The 23,241-nt window shown below is 33.0% G+C and overlaps 1 protein-coding gene across 2 annotated transcripts in view; it reads right to left on the bottom strand.

Moving 5' to 3' along the window:
- Positions 1-3,661: 3,661 nt before the first annotated feature.
- The window catches only part of LOC140434808 (cysteine dioxygenase type 1), a 54,833-nt gene continuing 35,253 nt past the window's right edge, over positions 3,662-23,241 (bottom strand). For both annotated transcript variants that reach the window (XM_072523337.1, XM_072523338.1), the window contains 2 exons: positions 15,936-16,102; positions 3,662-3,809 (listed from right to left, as the gene is read on the bottom strand). In XM_072523337.1, coding sequence (XP_072379438.1) covers positions 3,774-3,809; positions 15,936-16,102 — 203 coding nt within the window. In that variant the 3' untranslated portion in view covers positions 3,662-3,773. The remainder of the gene's footprint in view (positions 3,810-15,935; positions 16,103-23,241) is intronic.

Genomic DNA, 23,241 nt, shown 5'->3' with positions numbered 1-23,241 from the left:
ACCTTAAAAAATGGTAAGACAGAGAGGATGAACCGTACTTTGTTGGGCTAAGTCGCGATCGAGACATTGGGCGTGATCTTGGCTATTAGAAACCAATTTTTATTCTATTTCCGACAACTATAAAGTCAGCATTTTTTAATGGAATCTGGAAGAATAAGTCTATATATTCGTCAGCAGAAGTAAAATGTAAAAATGAAGTACCTATATAGGTAAGTTAAATAAAGCATTTTATGGGTTGAAACAATCGTCAAAATATTGGAACATAGTATTTATTATTAATTCTTATTTACTTGAGATCGTATTTATAAGGTCTAAAAATAATTTTTGATCACAAGAACTGATAATTTTGCTACTTATTTCTGAATTCATATAGACGATATAATAATATGTGGTCCTAATAATGGTTTTATAAACTATATTGTCAAGCAATTAAAGAAAAGTTTTAAATTAAAGGATCAGGGTAAACTTAAACATTTTCTTGCTTTAGAAATAAACTATAATAGAGATAAAGGTACTTTACATATTAGTCAGACAGGATACATTAAACAAATCATAAGAAAGTTTGGTATGGATTCTTGCAATTCTACTTCTATACCAATAGATACAAAATTGAATATAACATGCAGTTTTTATAATACGAATAAACCTGTGAAACAATTAAGGTAGTCGACCTGCCATATGTTTCGCTATTAATTATAATTCTAGATAACGAGACAAGGCATCAGATAAAATATGGATTTATTTAAAAAGAGTATTGAGTTATTTAAAGGGGTCTGAAAATGTGGGTTTGGAATACTGTATAAAAAATGATCAGCAAATAATAAGTTTTGTAGATTCTTATTGGGGAATTGACCCAATTGATCTAAAATCAGTTACTGGGTAAACAATAAAATTATTCGGAAATGTAGTTACATGGGTAACTACAAAACAAACCTGTATGATTTTATCAACAACGAAAGCCGAACTAGTAGCTTTATGTGCTTGTGTTACAGAAAGTTTATTTATTAGAAAATTATTAATTGATTTAAATATTGAAGTCAAGCAAATAATAAGTTTTGAAGGTAACTAAGGGTGTTTAGCGCTTGTTAAAAATCAGGGAAATAACAAAAGAGTAAAGCATATGGATTTAAAGTATCGATTTGTTTCTGAGTATGTAGAAAAGGAAATTTTGGATTTAAGGTATATTAATTCTAAAGAACAATAAGTTAATAGACTTACAAAAGGCTTACCTATAATGAGTTTTTCTATATTTAAGAATTTTGTATGCTTGAAAGTTTTTTAACAAGGGGGGACATTGTAAATCGTTAAAAACCTTCTTGTTGCTTCCTGGCGTTTTTTCTTTACAAGAAAAGGAGGAAGAAACTGACAGATGATAGTTGTGGTTGTTGTAAGATATAGTTTAAAATATGTAAGTGTATTTTCTGTAATCTGGTGTGTATTTCTGGTTTTATTGAATATTCAAATTGATAATAAAGGAAAAAGAAAGAGCCATACCAAAACACTCTAAACGAGATTGTTAACCACCATAATAGAAAAGACTCGCGAAAATTCTACCAGAAGATAAACAGCTGCAGAAAACAATTCAAACCCAGAATAACAGCATGCAAAGACAGAGATGGTTCCATAATTAGTGAGAAAGAACAGATACTAAACAGGTGGGCGAATCATTTTGAAGAACTGCTTAGCGATAGTCGTGAAGAAGACCAAATAGAAATTACTTTGCCTGAAATGGATGAAAACGTTCAAGAGCCGCCACCCGAAGAAGAAATTAGAGAAGCCATTTCAAAACTGAAAAATAACAAAGCCCCCGGTTTGGACAATCTTCCAGCCGAACTCCTTAAAAATGTTGGTGACACAATTTTTAAACACATGCATAAATTAGTAACCAAAATCTGGCAACGCCTGCGGACTGAAAATTAGGTGTAATGCACCCTCTTCACAAAAAGGGAGATATGATGGTGTGTCATAATTATAAAGGCATCACCCTACTTAAGGTGGCATAAAAAGTATTGTCGAACGTATTGTACAGAAGATTGATCCCCTATGCTGAACAAATAGTTGGGAACTACCAGTGCGGTTTCCGACCCAATAAATCAACAACTGATCAAATCTTCGCAGTCAAGCAGATTCTTGAGAAAACGCTTGAGTTCGTAGTCAACACCCACCACATATTCGTGGATTTCAAAGCCGCATACGAGTCAGTCAACAAACAAAAACTTCTACAGCCTATGGTGGAATTTCAAATGCCTCTTCATCTTGTTCAACTAACGAAACTTACACTCACAGGCGTAGATAGTGTAATCATAATCCAAAACGACTTTTCAAGACCCTTCCATTGTAAAAATCAACTGAGACAGGGAGATGGACTGTCGTGTCTCTTATTTAACCTTGCACTAGAAAAAGTATTTCGAGAGTGCTATATTAATATGAATGGCACCATCTTTAATAAATTTGTAGAAGTGGTTGGATATGCAGATGGCGTCTGCACTGAGAATGGGATTAAAAATAAACGCACAGAAAATCAAGTATATGTATTGTACTAGATCAGGCAACCAGACACCTAGACTATTAATTGATGATCTGGAACTGGAAGGTGTGGACACCTTCGTCTACCTGGGCTCGCTGCTGACCAAAGACAACAATGTCAGCAAAGAAATTAAAAGAAGAATAGTGCTTGCCAGTAAGTGTTATTATAGCTTAAGGAAACAGATGGCCCCAAAACTACCCAGAAAAATTAAAGTTGCCATATATAAAACACTAATAAGGCCAGTGTTAACATACGGGTCAGAAACGTGGTCACTTACACAGAACGATCAAGAATTGCTTAAACGTTTCGAAAGAAAAATTCTAAGGAAAATATATGAAGTCCAAGAACAGAGTTTGTGGCGTAGGCGCTACAACTTTGAGTAATCAGAAGTTTTGGGGAATCTGACGTTGTAAAGTGTATTAAATAAGTACTCCTTCGATGGATAGGACATGTAATTAGGCGAGATGAAGATGCAACGATCAGAAAAATTTTCGACCGAAGAAGACCAGAGGGAGACGAGCCAGAGAAAGACCAAAACTTAGGTATCAAGATAACATAGAGGATGATCTAAAATCCATCGGAGTTAAAGTATGGAGAAGAGTTGCCAGAGACAGGGGCGAATGGAAGATTGTTCTGGAGAAGGTTTTGGATCATAACGAGCTGTAATGCCACTGATGATGAATAAAAGAAAATAAAACATTTTAAATAGATTTTTAGCCGTACTTTACGATGTTATACCGTACTATATACTATACGGTTATAAATATTCAAATATTAAAAAATTATTTATAAAAAAAATGTTAATAACAATTGGTACCACTTTTTAAGATCAGGGAGTTACATATTCGTATTCAGCGAAAAATTTTACATAAGATAGAATAGTTTTAAGTATCTACCCTTCCATATACATATACAAAAAGGTACCCAGCTGCCGAACTATAATAGACATTTCGTTGTTTTACAGATAGATCTAAAGAAAACGTATTAATGTTATTTGACAAAAATCGAATAAGGATCTGTATCTAATACCACAGGTAGAGAGATATTCTCCATTTAAAATGGTTAATCCGTATAACAGTTCCATGCTTTCGGTATGTTTCAAAATAATGTAACGTGAGAAGATAGTATCAAAAGACCAAGTAAATATTTTTATTTTACAAAAAATGGCATAAAAATCTTTTGTAAACCTAAAGTCACAGAAAGCGAATAAACTAAAAATCTAAAAGCATCTCGTAATTTGTTCATTTTAGTTGTCTTCGGGTTCAACGATCTCCTTGTTTTCCTAAAAAAAAAATAAATATTCAATAAAAAGTAGCAACTAATAAAACTAATAAATTAAGTTATTATTTAATTTATCTGTTCCCTAAATAAAAATTAATAAAACAAAAATAAGGTCCGTTTATATTTTCAAAAATGTTTGCAATGTTTTTGCAATAGAAAACAGAAAAAAAAGAATGGCATGATGAGGAATGATAAAAAGTAGCAGAAGCCATTAGAAAAATAAGAACTAAAAGTCTAACAAACAATAGTGACAGAAGCAGACAAGAATACAGAGAATTGAGGAAAAACAAGAAAAATGGAAAGACGATATCAGAAAAATAACTCATGCATGACACATGATAAAAAGATTACTTAAAGAACCAAGCGAGATATGAGAAATTGGTAAATTTCTTCTACAGAACTATTAAACAAAAATGAAGTAGAGAGGAAACCAATATATAACATTGAAGATTACCATGAAATAGAAAATAAGCTAAAAAAAGTGACTAAAAACCAATAAACCAAAGCCAAAAAATACCAGAAACATCGGCTGACATATCAAAAGCAGGATGGAAGAAGTTACATAAAGAAATATAATAAGTACTGATGTAACAAAAATGAGGAACTGGTCTGTGGTGGTAAGCACCAATGTAACAATGATATGAAAAAAATGGTTACAAAAAGTAGGAGTGTGCTCACAACACAAAATGTGTAAGACTTAATACAGTTTGGCTAGCAGGCTCTGCCGGAGGATGGCTAATAGACACTCAACAGAGGATTCGTCAATTTGCATGCCCTTCAAAGACAGTAAAAAGATCATAAATAAGAAAAATAAATAGAACACCGATAAATTAATGGGAATGAGCGTAACGAAATAAGAAAATAGCTCTAAAGAATGTTTGGGCGCTAGGAAAGTATTAACGTATACTTTCCAAGGTATCATGTATTGCTGTCTAAGTTGTCTTTTCTGAAAATGAAAAAAAAAAAGGGAATACTAGAACATACATTATACAGAATCCACTTTAATTCCTAACCTGTTGCTTATTATTTATTTTCAAAGACAACTTAAATTTAATTCTCACAGTTTGATATCCCTATTTCCACAATAATATATACCTTTCACTCATATGTTCAGTTTAACCTAGTTTAATAGTAATCAAATCTCCAAATATATGTATATAAAAACTTTCTCCCAATAATGTATCTGACTTTAACTTTAACGAAAACAAAGAAATAAAAACCTAATATCAACAATTATTGATCTACTGGTTTACTAGAATATAAAGTTCACCACTTCAGTGTCGATCAAGTAGTAGTAACAAATTAAAAATAAATATTCTCTGTCGGAGTATATTCCAGGCGTATTATTTATATTTAGATTAAAAATGATTCTCAACAGTTAAACGTGCACACAATTAACTTATTTATACATGAGAGTTAGGGGTATTGCACCATCCCCTATTACCAAAATTATTATGATGATATAGTAAATTTAAAGTTTATAAATCGATGACTAAGAGGACAAATATTGTTTGTCCATTTTTGTTATAAATAAGATACGTACAGGTCTGTGCCGGTCGAGATGAAATCTTTATTGTGCTCAAATATGGTAGTTATTATGGTAGTTACTAAAGTAGCATTAAAGACATGTCCATTAAAAAAACCATAAACTTAGTGCATAAATGTTGCATGCCCAATGCAATATTTGTGCCGCTCACAAAATTCAAAACTAAACAATTGTCCACAATATTGAGGACCCTTAAGCTAGCGGGGACAAATGAGAGGAATCCAATTTAACCTACGTAATATTTTTTCATCCATTTTTCAGTAATTTATTACCACCCTAATAATTTTTCACCACCAAACCAACCTTAAGGGGAGCGATTCTACTGGCTTAAGGTTCAAGCTAGCAGAATTCAGAAAAAATACTTTTTGCCGATGGTATATTTTTTTACCCATTTTTCACTAATTTATTACTACCCTAATATTTTTTTACCACCAGACCACCCTTTACGGGAGTGATTTTGCTGTTACATACGTAATTGTTAAACCGGTGTGGAATGTTCGAAATATACAAATAAAATGAACAACCGAGGAAAGCCAATGAGGGAAAAGAAACTAGGAAACATAGTAGTAATAATAAAGTAGTTGAAAGTGCACTGAAGTATCGTGGAGTGGTGGTGTTTATGCCGGCTTTGACCATCGCAAAGGAAGACCAGCTACTATTGCAACATTTGCTGAGCAAGTTCGTCATATTAAGACTCATATTAAGATGTTTCTTCGAATGGTATCTCATTATTGTCGTCGTGATACTATGAGGCATTATCTGTCAAGTGAGTTAAATATCAGTGTGATTTATCGTTTATACTGCAGTGACTATTGCCCCAAAAATAATGTACCACCTGTTAAGTACAATGTATTTAGATCAGTATCTAATGGTTATGATCCACCTTTTTTATTTTATAAACCGAAAAAAGATCAATGTGTAACATGTAACGTTTATAATAGTACTACAGATAAAACAGAATTACAAAGTCAGTGGAAGGCACATTAGGCAAAATAAAAAAATTTCGACGTAAATGAAAGCAGCTGACAAACAGAAAGCCGTCGACAATAAAGGTAAAACAATTCGAGCAATTACATTTGACTTACAATCAATACTAAATGTTCCTTATGCTGGTGATAGCCAAATATTCTACAGACGTAAACTTTACGTCTACAATTTCACAATTTTTGACGCTTCCAATGCAGATAATTATTCATATTTATGGGACGAGACACAAGACAATAAAGCATCAGTTGAAATTGTAAGTTGTTTGCTAAAATATTTATAATCTTTACAAAATACTGTTACATATGTTTCCTCATTTTTAGATACTTGGTTGACTAAACCGCAATAAAACGTGTTTGAAAAAGTAAGAAATTGTACTCCCTCCGTGAATGGGGTATTAATAGGTACAAATATCAAGGCTAAAACCTTGTCCCTACATTGTTAACCATCTCACATACTCGGAGTTCTATAATTTTAAGGAGTTAGCTTCTAAGATTTTGGTAAATACTACCTGTGGCACCAATGGAAATCAAGTGAAATGGCTGCAAATTGAATGGTTACGGTTCACAAAGACAAATCCGACAACCACTTTGTTTAAGTATGATGTTACAAGTAACGAATTTTTAAAATTGAACGTAGGCGACATAGGCACACGCAGAACGAGAACACACAAACAGTGTGAAAATGTCCATGCTGTACATCTTGAACAACAGTATAACAGTTTTTTGTCAATATCCAATCCAAAAAAGTATGACCTTCTGTGTCTCTTACGCAAGAAAGTAATTCCAGAAGAATACAGAAACTTTGTAGAGACATTACCTACATTGGTTGAGGCTAAAAATAAAGTTATTCTGAATACGATGTAATGTAAACATAGCAAGGAAATAAAGAAGAAAAAATTAAGGGTTAATTAGCCTAGTAAAGAGTAATAATTATTTAAGTAATTATTACATATTCCAAATTGATTAAAGAACAAATAAATTCATAGCTAGTAATTAACATATTTAATGTAAACATTTTACATTAAACAAAGATTGAAAACTCGACCCAGTTTAAATGTATTACACGAGTCTCAAATATCAGGCCACCACGGTTGTTTAAATCACGTTTAAAAAAACATAGACCTCCGCTGAAAAATAACACGGGGACTCAGTCAGCAAAAAAACAATAACGCGACCTTGGTACTACGACTGAAAATTGAGAATACGGGCTCATAAAAAACGGAACGAAGCGGGGGCCAGGGTCCAGTAAGAGCGTGGCGCCTGAGAGTGCCCCACGCGAGAGGCGCGGCGATCGGGGCGCGCTGTTGTAACTCGACGGGGTGGTGTGACGCAGAAGTGCCGGTATCTGGAGATTCGAAAGTTCGCGATAGCGCGCCGTTTTGACATCTTAAAACTGACGGATCTCGAATCCCTGTAGGACTGGAGGCGTATTCATTAGCTAGAGCCTAAATACGCGAAGGTAACTAAGATCTATATACTAACCCAAGGTATATCTAATGATACGGAATTGTCCGCCCTTTAATTCCTTGTTTTGTCTCTTCTCGTCTTCCTTCGCGCCTGATCGAAACATTATTGGTCATAACTGATATTTTGTAGTATACAGTCTATTTAATACATTGTAAACTCGAAAGTTGTTTTTTTTTTGTTATTCCCGGCCGTTACAGGTAGAGACTAGAAGAGATACACATTTTCGCTATTGCAGTGCTCCGGCTTCTAACGTAAGCCCATAGCCTCTCACTCTTTGCAGGACCTAAGACCGAGAAGTACTTAATGCCCTTCCTCCCAAAATCTCCCTACCCTCTTGTAAATCCGCGAGGGCATAACCAGTCAGTCCAGGCTAGTGGAACCAGTAAACCTTGCCCCGCTCGCAGGCATAAGTATCCCCTAAGAATTGTAGATGCATTGATAAGGATATTAAGACAGACGTCTTCTACAATGGTGACAGCATTTACTAGAGTGGTGACAATTTATTAGAGTGGTTTATTATATTTATTACAGTTTCAATTCTAAATTATTAGAACGAAACGGACTAAGTTTTAACTGTGTTTGACTTTATGCATGTTTTTCCGTTAATAAAAATTTCATTTGTACTACTAGTATTATTTTAAACCTGGTTTTATGATATTTTCACAACTGTAGTATGGAAATAATGATATATTTTGTGTCCATATTCTACTTCACATGTATTGTATGTCCATACAGAGGGTTACTTTTAGCTTGTTAAATGTGATTAAAATTTAACCCTAATAGAAATAGAACTGAATAATATATAAAAAAAGGTGTAACATAAACATAACTGGCCTTATAAACATAAATTTGCCCTTTTAGCCATCGAAATACTTAAATTCAAAGATTATTGTATCTTGTTTGAACCAAAAAGAAGAAGGAAAAGAAGGGAACGATTATTTACAAAATATTCATTATTAGAAAACTTATGGACCATACAGTTTGGAGATATGGCAAATAATCTAGATATTGCAAACCATAACATACAACATTTTTACATCGGTGATATTGAAATAACATAAATAAATAACTTCCCAAAATATATTGGGGTATTTCCATTGTTTTTTAAACAAAAACACGTAAATAAAATTTAAATTGGACGTGTGAATTATTTTGTTATGTATATACTTTATTAAAAATATCCCTGTTACTAACTTTATTATGTGTTATCACTACACGACGTACGGAACTTGTTTATCATTTGTTTTGATTTAAATTAAATCTAATATATCTTACAAGGGTATCACAATGACGTATTTTTAAAATTAAGTAATTGCAAAATTTCAATTAATTAAGCTTAATTAATCTTTTGTTCATAATCCGTATGCCGAAACATACAAATTTATTATGTATTATAATGGTATTATTATATTTATTATTTTATTAATAGTTCAATTAGGTTAGACGAAGCAAAGGCCCAGCCTTACAGGACGAGGTAACCCTAATTTTGTTATTTGACCATGGTAAGGGTAGAGGTGTAAGGGGGTAGGGTCCATAGAAGTGTAAATTTAAATCGCGACTGAATTCCGCCGTTGCGTTAGCTGCCATCTTGAATTTAGGTTGAGAACCGTTTTGCTCAATATCTCCACTATTGTCAACTTTCCCACAAAAATGGTACGGACAGAAATTGTTGCAAGTGCAATTTCCTACAATTTCTTTTTACACATTTTTTTGTGCGATCGACATTTTCCGAGTTAACGGGGGAAAATAGTGGAAGGAAGGGGAAAAAAATTATTGAATTATCTTGTTTTTTATTTACATGTACAGGTAAGTTTACATCATTCTACATAAACAAAATGTAGATAAATATATTTTACATAATTTTGATATCTTTTTATATTTTGCTAAAATCAATATTTGAGGCCTTACGTATGCGGTAAAGGTGCGAGCCTAAGACCTTCCGCGTGTTGGTTAATTTTTGTTTAATGTCTGGGCTATTTTAAACTCTTCGACAAAATTGTAACAACTTAAATTGTTGCAATTGCGATATCGCACAATTTCTTCTTTGCAAATTTTTTCATGCAGTCGATATTTTCCGAGGTAAGGGGGGAAATAGTGACAAAGTATAATTATTGAAATGTCTTGTTTATTATTACCTTTACGGGACATAAATATTCATAAAAAATATAGATAATTATATTTATTACAATTTTGATGAGTCCAGGAGGTAACGGTAAAAAGAATAGAAAACCTCTGAATATTTTTATATCCATCGATTTACTTGAAATTTTAACAGTAGTTAAAAAAAAGCAAATATCAGAGTTTTTTCGAAAAATTAAAATTTTTTAGTTATTTGTGACTGAAAGTTCACAAATTACATGTCAAATGGGTAATGTTTTAAACGGATTTCGCGAATACCTCTAAAATTTATTTATTATTTTTAAAGAATATATTAACATTCTATTGGGAAATCCGTTTGGATATAAAATAAAGCTCATAGAACAAAAAGATTTGTGTTTTATTATTACCGTAAACTTAATATTAACAAAGCTATGGCTGTTCGAAAGTAGACTTTTATTTCATCGAATACAAAAATCCGAACATACGAGATCAATAAACGAAAAGCGATAAGTTTTTCATGGAAAACTTATAAAATTTTTTTTAAAGAACAAAAACCTTCAAAATGAACACGGATAAAAGTAATTTGCATTAAAAAACGGTAAGTCTAACTAAAATTTAGATTTTTGGTTTGTATGAAAATTAAGCTAAGTTATAACTAAAATCAAGTCCGCTTATATTTTTTGTGACGCAGAAAGTATCAAACTCACATCTGCCAAAAACCATCCTGGTTGAAACTATTCGTTGTTTATTTACAATTTACTTTATTTCATACAAAAATTACAATCTGAAAGTTTAACTGGTTTAAAAGAAAAAAATTATTTAAAAATTGCTTTATAAAAGGTATATATTAAAACACCTTATCGGGCTACATCGCAGAACGTTTTTGGAATTAATATTCCGTCATCAGTGCTATCTGGATGTACATGTTTTGAGCCACTAAATACTTGGATAAAAACCGTTTAAATGTTGTTAAATTAAATTTGAGTTACATTATTTGATTTTATATACTAGAATGTTTAAATTCCAACAGAAATACATAACATGGCAACGTAAGACTTCACTGGATGTTGCTAGTCCTGAGACAAAGTGTCTACGAGGACATTCACTTGCTATCAACATCTCCTCTGTACGGTTACCATTGCAGTGGTCAAGTTTTAGGAGATATATGTTGGACTCTCCGAGTTTGAATTTGTATCAGCCCGAGTGTCTGATGAGGCAGGGATATGCTGAAATGATTCATAACACTTTATTGATACCGATTCGAGCACGGGAAGTTTATATATATATATATATATATATATATATATATATATATATATATATATATATTTAGGGATTCTACAGTATTCACTGCCTTCCCTCGCTCAACCGTTTCCATCTCTCTCTGTTGTTCTATTCTTCTGTCATCGAATGCCATAGTCTGTGGACTAGTGCGCATTTCGATGCGCATCGCCCGCCTCAAATTTTCACATTGGCTCTTGACCTGGAAATCCCTATTTATCGCTCGAACGGCACATATAAATATTGGCGCTTAGCTTGGCGCTTGGCGTCAGCCAGGTCAGTTCCTCGCGGGCTCTCCGGGAGCTTAGTGCTCTCGGGGCTCTGCTCCTGTTCTATTTTCCATACTCTGTGGCTGAGAGTTATTTTCAACTTTAACTTGGTGTTTTTACTCCGAAGCCCTCTACAGAGCACCCGGGGATATCAGAAGGTGGTTAGACCCATATTTGTTCCCCCGAGGTGACACTTCATCGTTTAGGCCTCTCTTACTCATGGCGTCGTCTACTTCGTTCCTCGAGGATTTTCGGGATCGTCCTCTTTTCCTCCTTCCTATGGGGCTCCATTCGGTTATTCTCTTTATTTATCTGCTGTCGCTAGTTCTTCTTACATGTTCATACCACTTTAGTCTTTTTTGTTCTATATGTTAGTATGTCTGTTTCTATTGATGTTTTTTGTTTTATTTCGTCATTACTTCTCCTATCCATTCTTGTTATTCTGCAGTATCTTCGCAGGCATTCCATCACTGTTGCTACTATCTTACTGCTGTTTTTCTTGTTTATGATCCAATTTTAAGCTCCGTATGTATAATACTTCGCACTAATTTTTATAAATCTGCGTTTTTGTCTTCATATTTAGATATCTATCCCACCATACTCAGTTAAGTTGTAGGATTGCTGTTCTTGTTTGTCCTAATCTTTGTGTAATTTCTTCCTCTGTTGTTGCCTTTTTCGTGATTATAAACCCCAGGTATTTGAATTTATCCTTTCCTTTGATTGTTGTAGATCTTCTATGTCTTCTTCACTTATAGATAGGTACTCTGTTTTCGCGAGGTTAATATCTACGCCAGCCTTGGTATATTCTTTTTGTAGTTTTTTCATCATGTAGCCGAGGTCGTCTTGGTCTTGCGCAATCACTACTTGATCGTCTGCAAAGCTTAACGTATATAGGTATTCGTTCCGTACCGGTACTCCCATGCCTTCGCATTTTCTTTTCAATGTAGTCAAGGCTTTCTCTGTATATTTTGTATAGGGCTGAAGATGTGGAACAACCGTGCAGGAGCCCCTTTGTTGGGGTGAAGTCTCCTATGATTCTTGTTTCCATTTTAATGGACACTTTATTTTCTTTATACAAAGCTTTTGTAGCTTGTATGAGTTCCGTCTGTATTTCTAATTTGTACATTGCCTCCCATAGTTCTGACCTTGGTACAGAGTCATACGCCTTTCTCAGGTCCACAAATGCCAAGTGTATATCTCTATTTTTTGCTTTTTTCTTTTCCAACAGTTGTTCCAGTGTGTATATGTGGTCTATGCATGATCTTCCTGCCGTGAAGCCTGCCTGATCCTCACCGATTTTGCCTTTTATCGAAGTTTAACGATTTGTATTCCTAGGCCATATATTTGGCCATTTAAATCAACAAAGCGGTAGCAGCTTTTGCTAAAAGATTAAATCTTTTACATCTTTTGATATATATTAATGTGATATCTAGAATTTTAATTTTAAAACTTTACAAAAAATATATATAAAACATTATTAAAATTTTTGATTGATGATTTATATCACACCTTTCAATTTTGTTATCTCAGGTTTTACTCGTGCTTCAATATCTATACTTTACAGCTGATGGGTTAGGTCCAAAGAATAACGGAATAAAACAACATAATATGATATGAAAATAATGTAATAAAATAAACTGATTAAAATACCTCCAAAAATTATTAGCATACAATGTTTATCAAACAAAATTCGTTCTACGTACGTGAACCTTTAATAATGCATGGATAATATAATACAACTACAATCTAAGATACAGCTTATTATTCTACATAAACAAATCAAATAATATTCAGTGTCCTTCCTAATGCAATTTTGATATAACGATTGTACCAAGAAAAATTTGTATGAATTATCCAATTCTCTCCACAGCTCCGTGTCCCCTCTCAGAACAAATTTGATCGATAACTTATTCACACGTTACTAATATGATATAATATTTTTTAACCCAAAGTTCTCAAATTTAATATATTATGAACGTTTCTCCCGTTGAAACGCTTCCTCTGCCTTGAGTTGTCCAATTCCTTGTTCTATGCAAAACGAACTATCAGTTCTCAGCAGCTTCCTATGTAATTGGCAATATTAAACAAGATATTGCAATTTAGTGTCTTCAATGCTCTCCTTCGACTGCACGTACCTTTCCAATGATGCCAGCCTCTTTTCCTCTCGCCAAACTTAATTTCTCGTTCCAAAATAAACAGCGATACGTAGAATACAAGTAGGAAAAGTTTAGTTACAAATTTGTACCAGGTCAGCTACCGTCGGACACAATTACTTCACCAACTCACAACTTATTCTTTATCACTTACTACCCTTGGATACCACCTCGAAAACCAACCATTCACTTTAAGAAACTGGAACTAACTGACTCTCCCATCTCCTCTATCCATTCATCCAACCTCTCATTATACACACCCATCACCACTTTTCAAATTCTCAGCCAATCAGAAATTTGCATACTACTCCCACATAAAATGAGAAATACCTACAAACTTTCCTAATTCATATTATTTCTACAAGGACACTTAATTTCTACTGGGTATTTACATATTCCGAACAATCATTTATTAATTAACTATTTTTATTGTCCTTTTCATGGCGCAAATCCGGCTTACGGAACACTTTATGGCTTATGGGTAAAAACCATCGTTAACTTCTATTCATTGTACCCGCACTATTTCACTTGTTATATTTATACAAAAGATTATTTATGACTTAGATTACCTTTGGTTAATTCCAGGTAGCTCGGAGTATTTTTTTTTATTTTCTATAATCTCTGAAATATTGATTTCATCGTACATTTAATATTTTTACCCTTCAATTTCGAATACCACAACAATATATATATATATATATATATATATATATATATATATATATATATATATATATATATATTTATCAAAACTTAAAATACTACTGTTCTCAACTGTCAAAAACATCTGTTTATGTATATTTTCTGATTTTTCTAACTTCACTGCACATTTATTGAATTTTCGTTAAGTAACTTTTTCTATGTGGGATAAATCTTACGGAACTTTCGTAACAAAACCTACTGTCAAAATTTCAAGCAAATCCATGCATATAAAAAGAATTCTGAGTAGAAAACCGTGATATCCTGGACTAGATCTTTTTCATTTTTTTGCTGAAATCAACATTTGAGGTCATAACAAAAAAGCAAACACTGCCTCCGTTCGTATTTACAAATGAAAACTATTTGAGGAAGAACACCGCTTGCATCCAAGAGACGAAGTGGAAAGGACAAAGAGTGAAATAACTAGGTGAAGGTAACAAATTGTGGTATATAGCGAAAGTATTACTAGGAATGAAGTAAGTATAATTGCCCTAGAAAAGTTCAATCTCTAGAAAAATGTCTTTTTTGCGGCAATAACCACCTAGCGAATTATAGAGGATGCAGTGTACATAAACAACTGTAGTAAGCAAGATTCCCAACTTTAAGAAAGAAAAAGCCACTACACTACGAATCAACTACAAAACCAACAGCTACCAGTGGCTACAGCAAATATAAGTACAACTCAAAGACCTACATATACTCAAATGGTAAATACCAACCATCAAAAGACTCCAATGGTTTCTCAGACAAATGACATACAGGGGTTAAAGAATATGATGAAAGAGCTTATAAAATAAATGGGCACCATACTAAAATTACTAACGACACTTGTTTTAAAAATGAACTAATGGCTAATAGACTAAAATTTGCAGTATGAAATGCTAATGCCTTGACACAATACAAACATGAGTTGTATGCACTTATACTTAATCATAAACTAGACATAATATTGATTTTAGGAACACACTTTACGAAAAAAAGTTTCATATAATTTCACAACTATAAAATATATCACACAACACATTCCGATGAAACTGTACACGGTGGAACAGCAATCATTATAAGAAACAACATCAAACATTACCAGACAACCCCGTATCAAAAAGCACATATTCAAGCCACAAATCTAGTTGTAGAAGATTGGACTTGATATATAACTTTTCAGCTATATATTATCGACAAAAACATTCAATTAAACAAACATAATTTAAAACCTTTTTTGATACACTTGGAGCTAGGTTAATTGGTGGCGGAAAGTACAATTTAAAACATCTAATGTGGGGCTCAAGACTTAATAATACCTAAGACAGTCAACTGTAAAAAGAAAAACTAATAGCTACTAATAAGTACCCCAAGTAAACTGTTTCGATATTTGTTTATACTAATGGGTACGAGCTTCTTTTATTGATTGTCAAAGTATGTCGATAGGGTCGATACTGCTAGTTGGTTGATACCCCGTGGCGTCGATTTACATCGTAATAATATAAAAATGTATCATAAAAGTGTCCATGGTTTAATTTTTTTTCTAATTGAATGTTTGAAGACAACATAAGCATTTCACATGACATTCATAAAATAAAACACTACCCTTTGTCTATATTCTTAAATACTTAACTACCTACTTACCCTAATACGTTTTCCAAACGCAGAATAAAATGTAACATTAGCAGTTGATTTATTTCCTGTGTTTTGATTAAACACTTGACACTTGCTGTAAGGAGGACAATATAAGTGTAAACTTATCGCTGTATCAACACTGGATACGTTTTCAACTCTGTGCAGACCAATAGAATCTGAAACAAAAATATGCAGTGAAGAACTCAAAATTAACATGTAGAAGACTTATTTCTCTCCAAAGGAAAGTTCATTTCCTGTAGTAGGCTGTACACCATAAATTATATTTTAAAAATCCTTATAAAAGTTATAATAATATAAAAATCCTGTCGGGCTACATTACAGACCGTTTTCGAAATAACTATTTTATCACTGGTGCTTTTCTAGGTTTGCATGTTTGCAGCCACTAAATACCTGGGTAAAAACCCTTTAAATATAGTTAAATTAATTTTAAGTTACATTTTTGCTGATGAAATCTAGGATGTTTAAGTCATGCACGGAATTTTCTTCATGGCAACGTAGGACTGCAACACTAGGGTTGCTAAGCCCTTAGACGTGTGTATGAGGTAGACTTGCTGTCTATCAACTAAGGTGCTATCAACAAGTCATGAAAAACTTATGGAAACTGTTTTGGAGATCTTAAGAGAAAACCTTTAAAATGACCAATACTAAAAGTGGTTTGCATGACAATTAAGGTAGGTTATATAGTACAGTCACTGAAGATTTTCAATCCGATTTCGTTGAACGTCCATAGATTTTCATGAAAAGTGGTAAGTAGTTAAAAGATACCTTAAGAAACAAAAGTGATATAGTGTTAACTTGCGCTTTTACCCTGGGGGTGGATGCCACCCCTTCTAGGGGGTGGAAATTATTTTATTAAAAATAACCTCAGGAACGATAGAGGGACCAAATCTAAATAAAATTTATATTATAAAGTTATGAAAATAAATCAATACTTTTTGAGTTATTAAAGATCAAAAATTTTGATTTTTCGTGAAAAAAATGCATGTTTTAAAGCGGTTTTTCATGAATAACTCAAAAACTATAAGTTTTTATAAAAAAGTTGTCATTACCAAAAGTGAAGCTAATAAAACATTGAATTAATTTCTTGCTTGAGAAACCTTTTAATATTAATTCAATTCGAGTTATAGGTAATTAAATATATTATATTTTGTAAATAATTTAACTAATAAAACATTTTCCATTATTTTTATGACAAGGGGTAGTTTTTAAGGGTGCAAAATTACGCAATAAATAAATAAATACTTCAATACTTAGTAAATGAGATTTCAATTCAGTAATGTATTATTCAAATAATTCAAGTTTCTTGAAATTAATTTTTTCAATGATTCTGCTTTAACGGAGTAGTTTTTAAAGGTTGAAATTTCACAGTCAATGAAAAATTATATACCTAATAAACAATAAAGAAACTATTTGGGTAATATTGATATGCGATTTGATATTTCAGAAATATAAAAAAATGATTTTTTCATGATTTTCGATTTAAGGGATAGTTGCTAAAAGGGTTAAAAAATTCATTAAAATCATAAATCATGCTTATAAATGTTGCAAAATATTTATTTTATTTAATTAATCGAGATTACTTATGCCAGAATGCTTAAATCTGCATTTTTTACCACTTTTAACAAAAGGGGTGGATTTCACCCCTAAAATGCAAAAAGCGCAAGTTGAGCATATGTGACTTTGAAGTTAAGAGTAAAATATACTCAATCCCAAATTTTCATGCAAATCGATGGAGGTTCACCAAAATCGGAGTTAATAGTTGATTTTTACCTTCATTCACTGTACTAATAACTAAAACCAAGTCCGCTTATAGTTTTTGTTACGCAGTAAGTAACAAACTTAACCCCGCCAAAACCACCCTGGTTGATAGTATTAGCTTTTCATTTATAATTTACTTCATTTATATACAAGAATTACATTCTAAAAGCTGATTAAGAGGGTTTAGTTTTAAAAAATCTTTAAAGTTTTAAGTGAAGACACTATTTTCGGAATTTCTCAAAAAATTCCCTTTTTTCAAAATAACAAATGCTCCTTGATTTTTATGTCGCTATCACTAATGTCAACAAAACGTAACGTAAATGAAAGTTGTTCCTTATGTCTCATGACTAATATCAGGAGTACAATCTAAAATAATATTAAATATCTTGCTTTACGGGTACGTTCGAAAATATCATCACGAACAGAAGATGTCAATAATGTGTTTACCTAATTTTGTACTGTTTTACTTCTTCTTCTTCTTTTTATGTAGACATGACTCTGTCTGTTTTTCAATGTGCCTCCAGTAAGTTGCCGTTCCATCGTTTTCGTGGTCTTCTTACTGATCGTCTTCCTATTGGAGAACCGTCTCTTGCCGTCTTTACTACTCTTTTTGTTGTCATTCGGCTTTTATGATCGTTTCATTCTACTTTTCTATTTCTTACCCAGTTGTTGATGTTCTGCACCTTGCATCTACGTCGTATATCTGTACTTCTAGCTCTGTGCCATAGTGTCTTACCATCAATTTCTCTAAGTGTTTTCATCTCTGCTGTTTCTAACATCCTTTTTGTCCTTTCTGTGTCAGGTCGTGTTTCTGCTGCGTATGTCTTTATTGGTCTGATGACTGTTTTGTAAATTCTGACTTTCATTTTTTTCCCGATATTTTTATTTCTCCATATTGTTTCATTCACTAAGCCTGAAGCTTTTCATAGTTAGATAATGTGATGCCTAGATATTTACACTCCATCACTTGTTCTATTATCTAACCTTCCAGTTCCAATTTACATCTTAGTAAATTTGCTGTTGTTTGTATTGTTTTACTGTAATAAGTAATTGATGTTTCATGTAATATTATTTGACGAATACGTTCATGTAAAGTAAGGTCATGTTTACTATAATAAGTTCAACCAACTTCAAGAAATTTTCATTATTTTTAGAGAAAAATTGATCGTATGAACCACGAAAAGCCAAATTGTGTTGTGCTTAATATAATACAATATTCATTAGTCTTTGTAATACATTCTTCCAGTATTCCCGCTCTTTAGCAATAGCTGATTGAATATTTTTATCAGTTGCTACAGGGTTTCTCATTATATTTTGACCACCCACTTATTTTTCTTAATTTCAAGAATACAAAAAAAGTTTCAAATAAAAGTTGTATTATTTTATCTATACCAACCAACAGTGTAGCAACAGACCAAATTTTTTATACAGGGAGTGCCCAATAAAATGCATCTTCAATATTTCAAATGGGACACCCTGTATTTTTTTATAGTTTTGAGTAGTCCTGCATTTGCTGATTACAAATATATAACATAGTGTAGCATTAGTTTTGTTCTATAATAGCGTATGGTACTATTATACTATACTAAGATAAAAAAAATATATTTAGAAAGTCAACAAAATTAATGACTCACAATACTACATTTAAGATACAATACTACATTTAAGATTGCAATAGGTGCTCAAAGTGCCCTCCATTGTTATCAATGCATAAGTAATATATTCGTCTCAAATTTTCTAATTCGTCAGATATTGTGTTATGACCATTTAAATTTTCAATTTCAGCGCGAACTTTTGCCGTGATATTGTTAATATTTGTATTTGAATCAAAATACACTTTTTCTTTTAAAAACCCCCATAAAAAGCTATCACGTGGTGTTAGGTCGGGACTATTTGGTGGCCATGTAATGGTACCCTTATTTCCGATCCACACATTAAATTGATTATTTAAATGTTCTTGAACGGCTACGACATTATGTGGCTACTCCTGCTGGGTACTCCATCCTGTTGCCATATCATACTATTTAATTGATTTTGTGTATAATTTTGATTAAATAACTTATCCACTTCTGTAATGCCTGTGTCCAAATATGATTCCCCAGATAATGTATAATCATAAAACAATGGTCCAACTATTTTCTTTTGAAATATTCCATACCACACATTTATTGATTTTCTTCCTGACTTTTTTATTTGCTTAATTTTTCTTTTTCTATTATTTTTCTGTTCCCACGAATACCTAATATTGTTCTGAAGCTATTTTCTTGTGGCCTTTTAAAGTAATTACTATTTAAATGGGAATAAGTCAGAATTAAAAGTTAAAGTACGTTTATTGAAGCTTCAATAAACGTACTTTAACCTTTAATTGTGGCTTATTTCCATTTAAATAGTAATCACGAATACCTATTTCTTCTATAAAAATGCCTAAAGATGAAAAATTTGATTTATCTGTCCATAAAATGTTATAAAAATAATTAGGATGATTTTTCAAATTTGTAAATCTGACCGTTTATAATAAATTAATAATTAATAATTTGTAAGTTATATATTGGTAATCAGGAAATGCAGGGCTACTCAAAACTATAAAAGAATACAGGGTGTCCCATTTGAAATATTGAAGATATTACAGATAAAATAATACAACTTTTATTTGAAACTTTTTTTTTATCCCCTAAATTAAGGAAAATAGGTGGGGGTCAAAATATAATGAGAAACCCGGTACAAGTTCGAAAGCTTTTCCGCGCCTCAGACTATTTAATCAAATGGTAAAAATGTTCAGTAGAATTTTTATGCTGTTTTAGATAGGTACTTACTTAAATGTTTCCAGTTAAAATGACCTGATGTTGCTAAGGACGACTTGACTTTATCTGTATAAAATAATTTACAACAAAATACAGAATATCTGATTTTTTCACTTCTTGAATTAAGATACGTAGAAAACGTTCTCAATTTGAAGTTATCCTATAATATATTATTTTAATAAAATTACGATTATTCGAATCTTGTGAATAAGTGAAATTAGAATTAACTTTTTTTATCGGAAAACCCATTTTTGTTAAAATTTTGTTTGCTAATGGTAGTAAGTTCCAGATTTGTTTTCGGTTGTTGAATGTTTAGCTTTGAGGTTGAGGGTAATTCTTCGAAACCACATGCAGAATTCTCACTGAAATCCACACTTTATTGTAATTGAGAATTGGTTTCATTAAGTGGGTCTCGGTTTCTTCTAATTTAAAGAACCCAGTATTTTTTGCGTTTTTGACTCTTCTTCTCGTTATTTCTTTGCGATTTTGATACCGTAATAATTTTTTTGGATGCAATGTAATAGTCCCATTAGCAGCTCTGTAACTATCAGTGCCGGTCCCAAGCTCGGATAAAGGAAGAGGGTTTGCGTCAGGAAGGGAATCCGGCAGTAAAAACCTTGCTAAAACCATGGAAAGAAGAAATATGGAAAATAGTTTAGGGGATAGGAACTTCACCGTAAGCAACGCACAGTTGCGGCTTTGCCTGACCCCTGCAAAAAGTGAGCTAGGTCTACCCCTTAGAGGACGGAAGGGACCAAAGAAGCTAGTTCTGAGAGTTGCAGCCCTCAATCTCGGAAACATAACAGGTAAAGGAAGATAGCTTGCCAATTTGATGCAGAGGAGAAGGATTGGTGTACTTTGTGTGCAGAAAACTCGTTGGAAAGGTAATAAGTCGAGAGATCTGGAGATGGATGCAAGTTAATATACATTGTTCAAACAGTCACGGCATAAATGGAGTAGGTATTATTTTGAACAACGAATGTAAGGAACATCTTGTAAGAGTAACCAAAAGAAGTGATAGAATAATTAATGTCCAACTGAACACAGGCAATCCCAACGTGAACATCAATGTGCCTACTACCCACAGGTAGGGTGTAAAGGACAGGAAAATAAAGAATGTTGTAGTGCTTTTGATTGCAAGATGCTCGAGATTCCTGTAGACAAAAAATATTTTATTGGAGGTGACTTGAATGGACATATTGGTACACAAAGAGTGGGAATAGAAAGAGTTCATGGAGGTTAGGGGATGGAATAAGAAATGATGAAGGAAATAGTGTGATTGACTTTGCAGTGGTATAGAATTTGGCTGTCATTTATACGTTCTTTATAAAGACTAAAGACCAGTATGTTACCTATAGTAGCGCGGGAGGGGAAGTCAGATAGATTGTGTGCTGTGTAGAAGAAGTCAGCTAAAAGAGGTTACGAACTGTAAAGTGATAAGAGGTGAGTGTGCAACTAGTCAACACCGACCGGTGATAGTGGTTACGGAGATAAAGCTGAGGCGGAAAGTAAAGCAAGTAGAACACCCGAAAGTAAAGGGGTGGGAGTTAAAGGATAAGAATTTGACAATAGTCTTTAAGAGTGGATTGCTGGAAGAGCTTGAGGAAAAAGATGCGGTAAATGACTGGTGGAAAGTCAACAGCAAAGTTATGATGCGAGTGGGAGAGGAAGTGCTAGGAAAAACATCTGGTAAAGAACCTCTTAGAGACAAAAAAACTTGGTAGTGGAACGATGAGGTGCAACAGAAAGTTAGTGAAAAGAAAGAGGCTAAAAAGAGGTATGATAGGTTTAAAAGAGAGAAAGTTAAGGATATATACAAGGTGGTAAAGAGGAAAGCAAAGCACGCTGTGGCTACTGCTAAGGAAAGAACGTCTGCACAGCTGTCTGAGTTAAAAACACCCGAGGGATGAAAAGGTTATAGAGCATTGCTAAAGCAAGGGACAAGTCATCGAAGGACTTAACCTATGTGCGACAGATTAAGAGTGCGGATGGAAAAAAGTTAAGAACCGATGTTGAAATAAAGCAAAGATAGTATGAGCACTTAAGTAAATTGGGAAATGAAGAACACCAGAGGAAAGACAGAGAATGCAAGGTCCCAAATGAGAATGTAACACCAGGGATAGCGGGAGATGAAGTTGTCGAGGCGTTAAATAAGGGTATGACAGTAGGACCTCATGGAATACCTTGTGAAGGTTTGGAGGACTCTAGGAGAGGAACAGGTTGATATTTTGTGGGAGATGAAGTTGTCGAGGCGTTAAATAAGGGTATGACAGTAGGACCTTATGGAATACCTTGTGAAGGTTTGGAGGACTCTAGGAGAGGAACAGGTTGATATTTTGTGGCAAATGATGAGTAGGATATATGAGGAAGAAGAGATGCCCAATGCATGGAGGGAGCGTGTGATGGTATAATTGTATAAAGATAAAGCGGGCATTCAGAACTGTAAAAAAATTTAGGAGAGAAATTTAGAGCAAAGGTTAAGGAGAGAGACATCGTTAGAAGAAAAACAGTTTGAGTTTACGCCAGGAAGGAAGACAATGGATGCTTTGTTTGCATTGAGACAATTGATAGAGCAATACAGCAAATAGAAAAAGAGAGCTTACACTTGATATTGATAGATATTGAGAATGCGTATGACATAGTTTCTAAACAAGATGTATGAGAGAGAAATGGGTTCCTGAGAAGTACGTAAGGCTTGTGAAAGATATGTATGAGTGAGCGTACATCAAAGTAAG

This window comes from Diabrotica undecimpunctata, chromosome 2 (genome assembly GCF_040954645.1).
Source record: "Diabrotica undecimpunctata isolate CICGRU chromosome 2, icDiaUnde3, whole genome shotgun sequence".
NCBI classification, from domain to species: Eukaryota; Metazoa; Arthropoda; class Insecta; order Coleoptera; family Chrysomelidae; genus Diabrotica; species Diabrotica undecimpunctata.
Note: the sequence above shows the minus strand (reverse complement) of the source record. Positions and strands in the feature narration are given on the sequence as shown.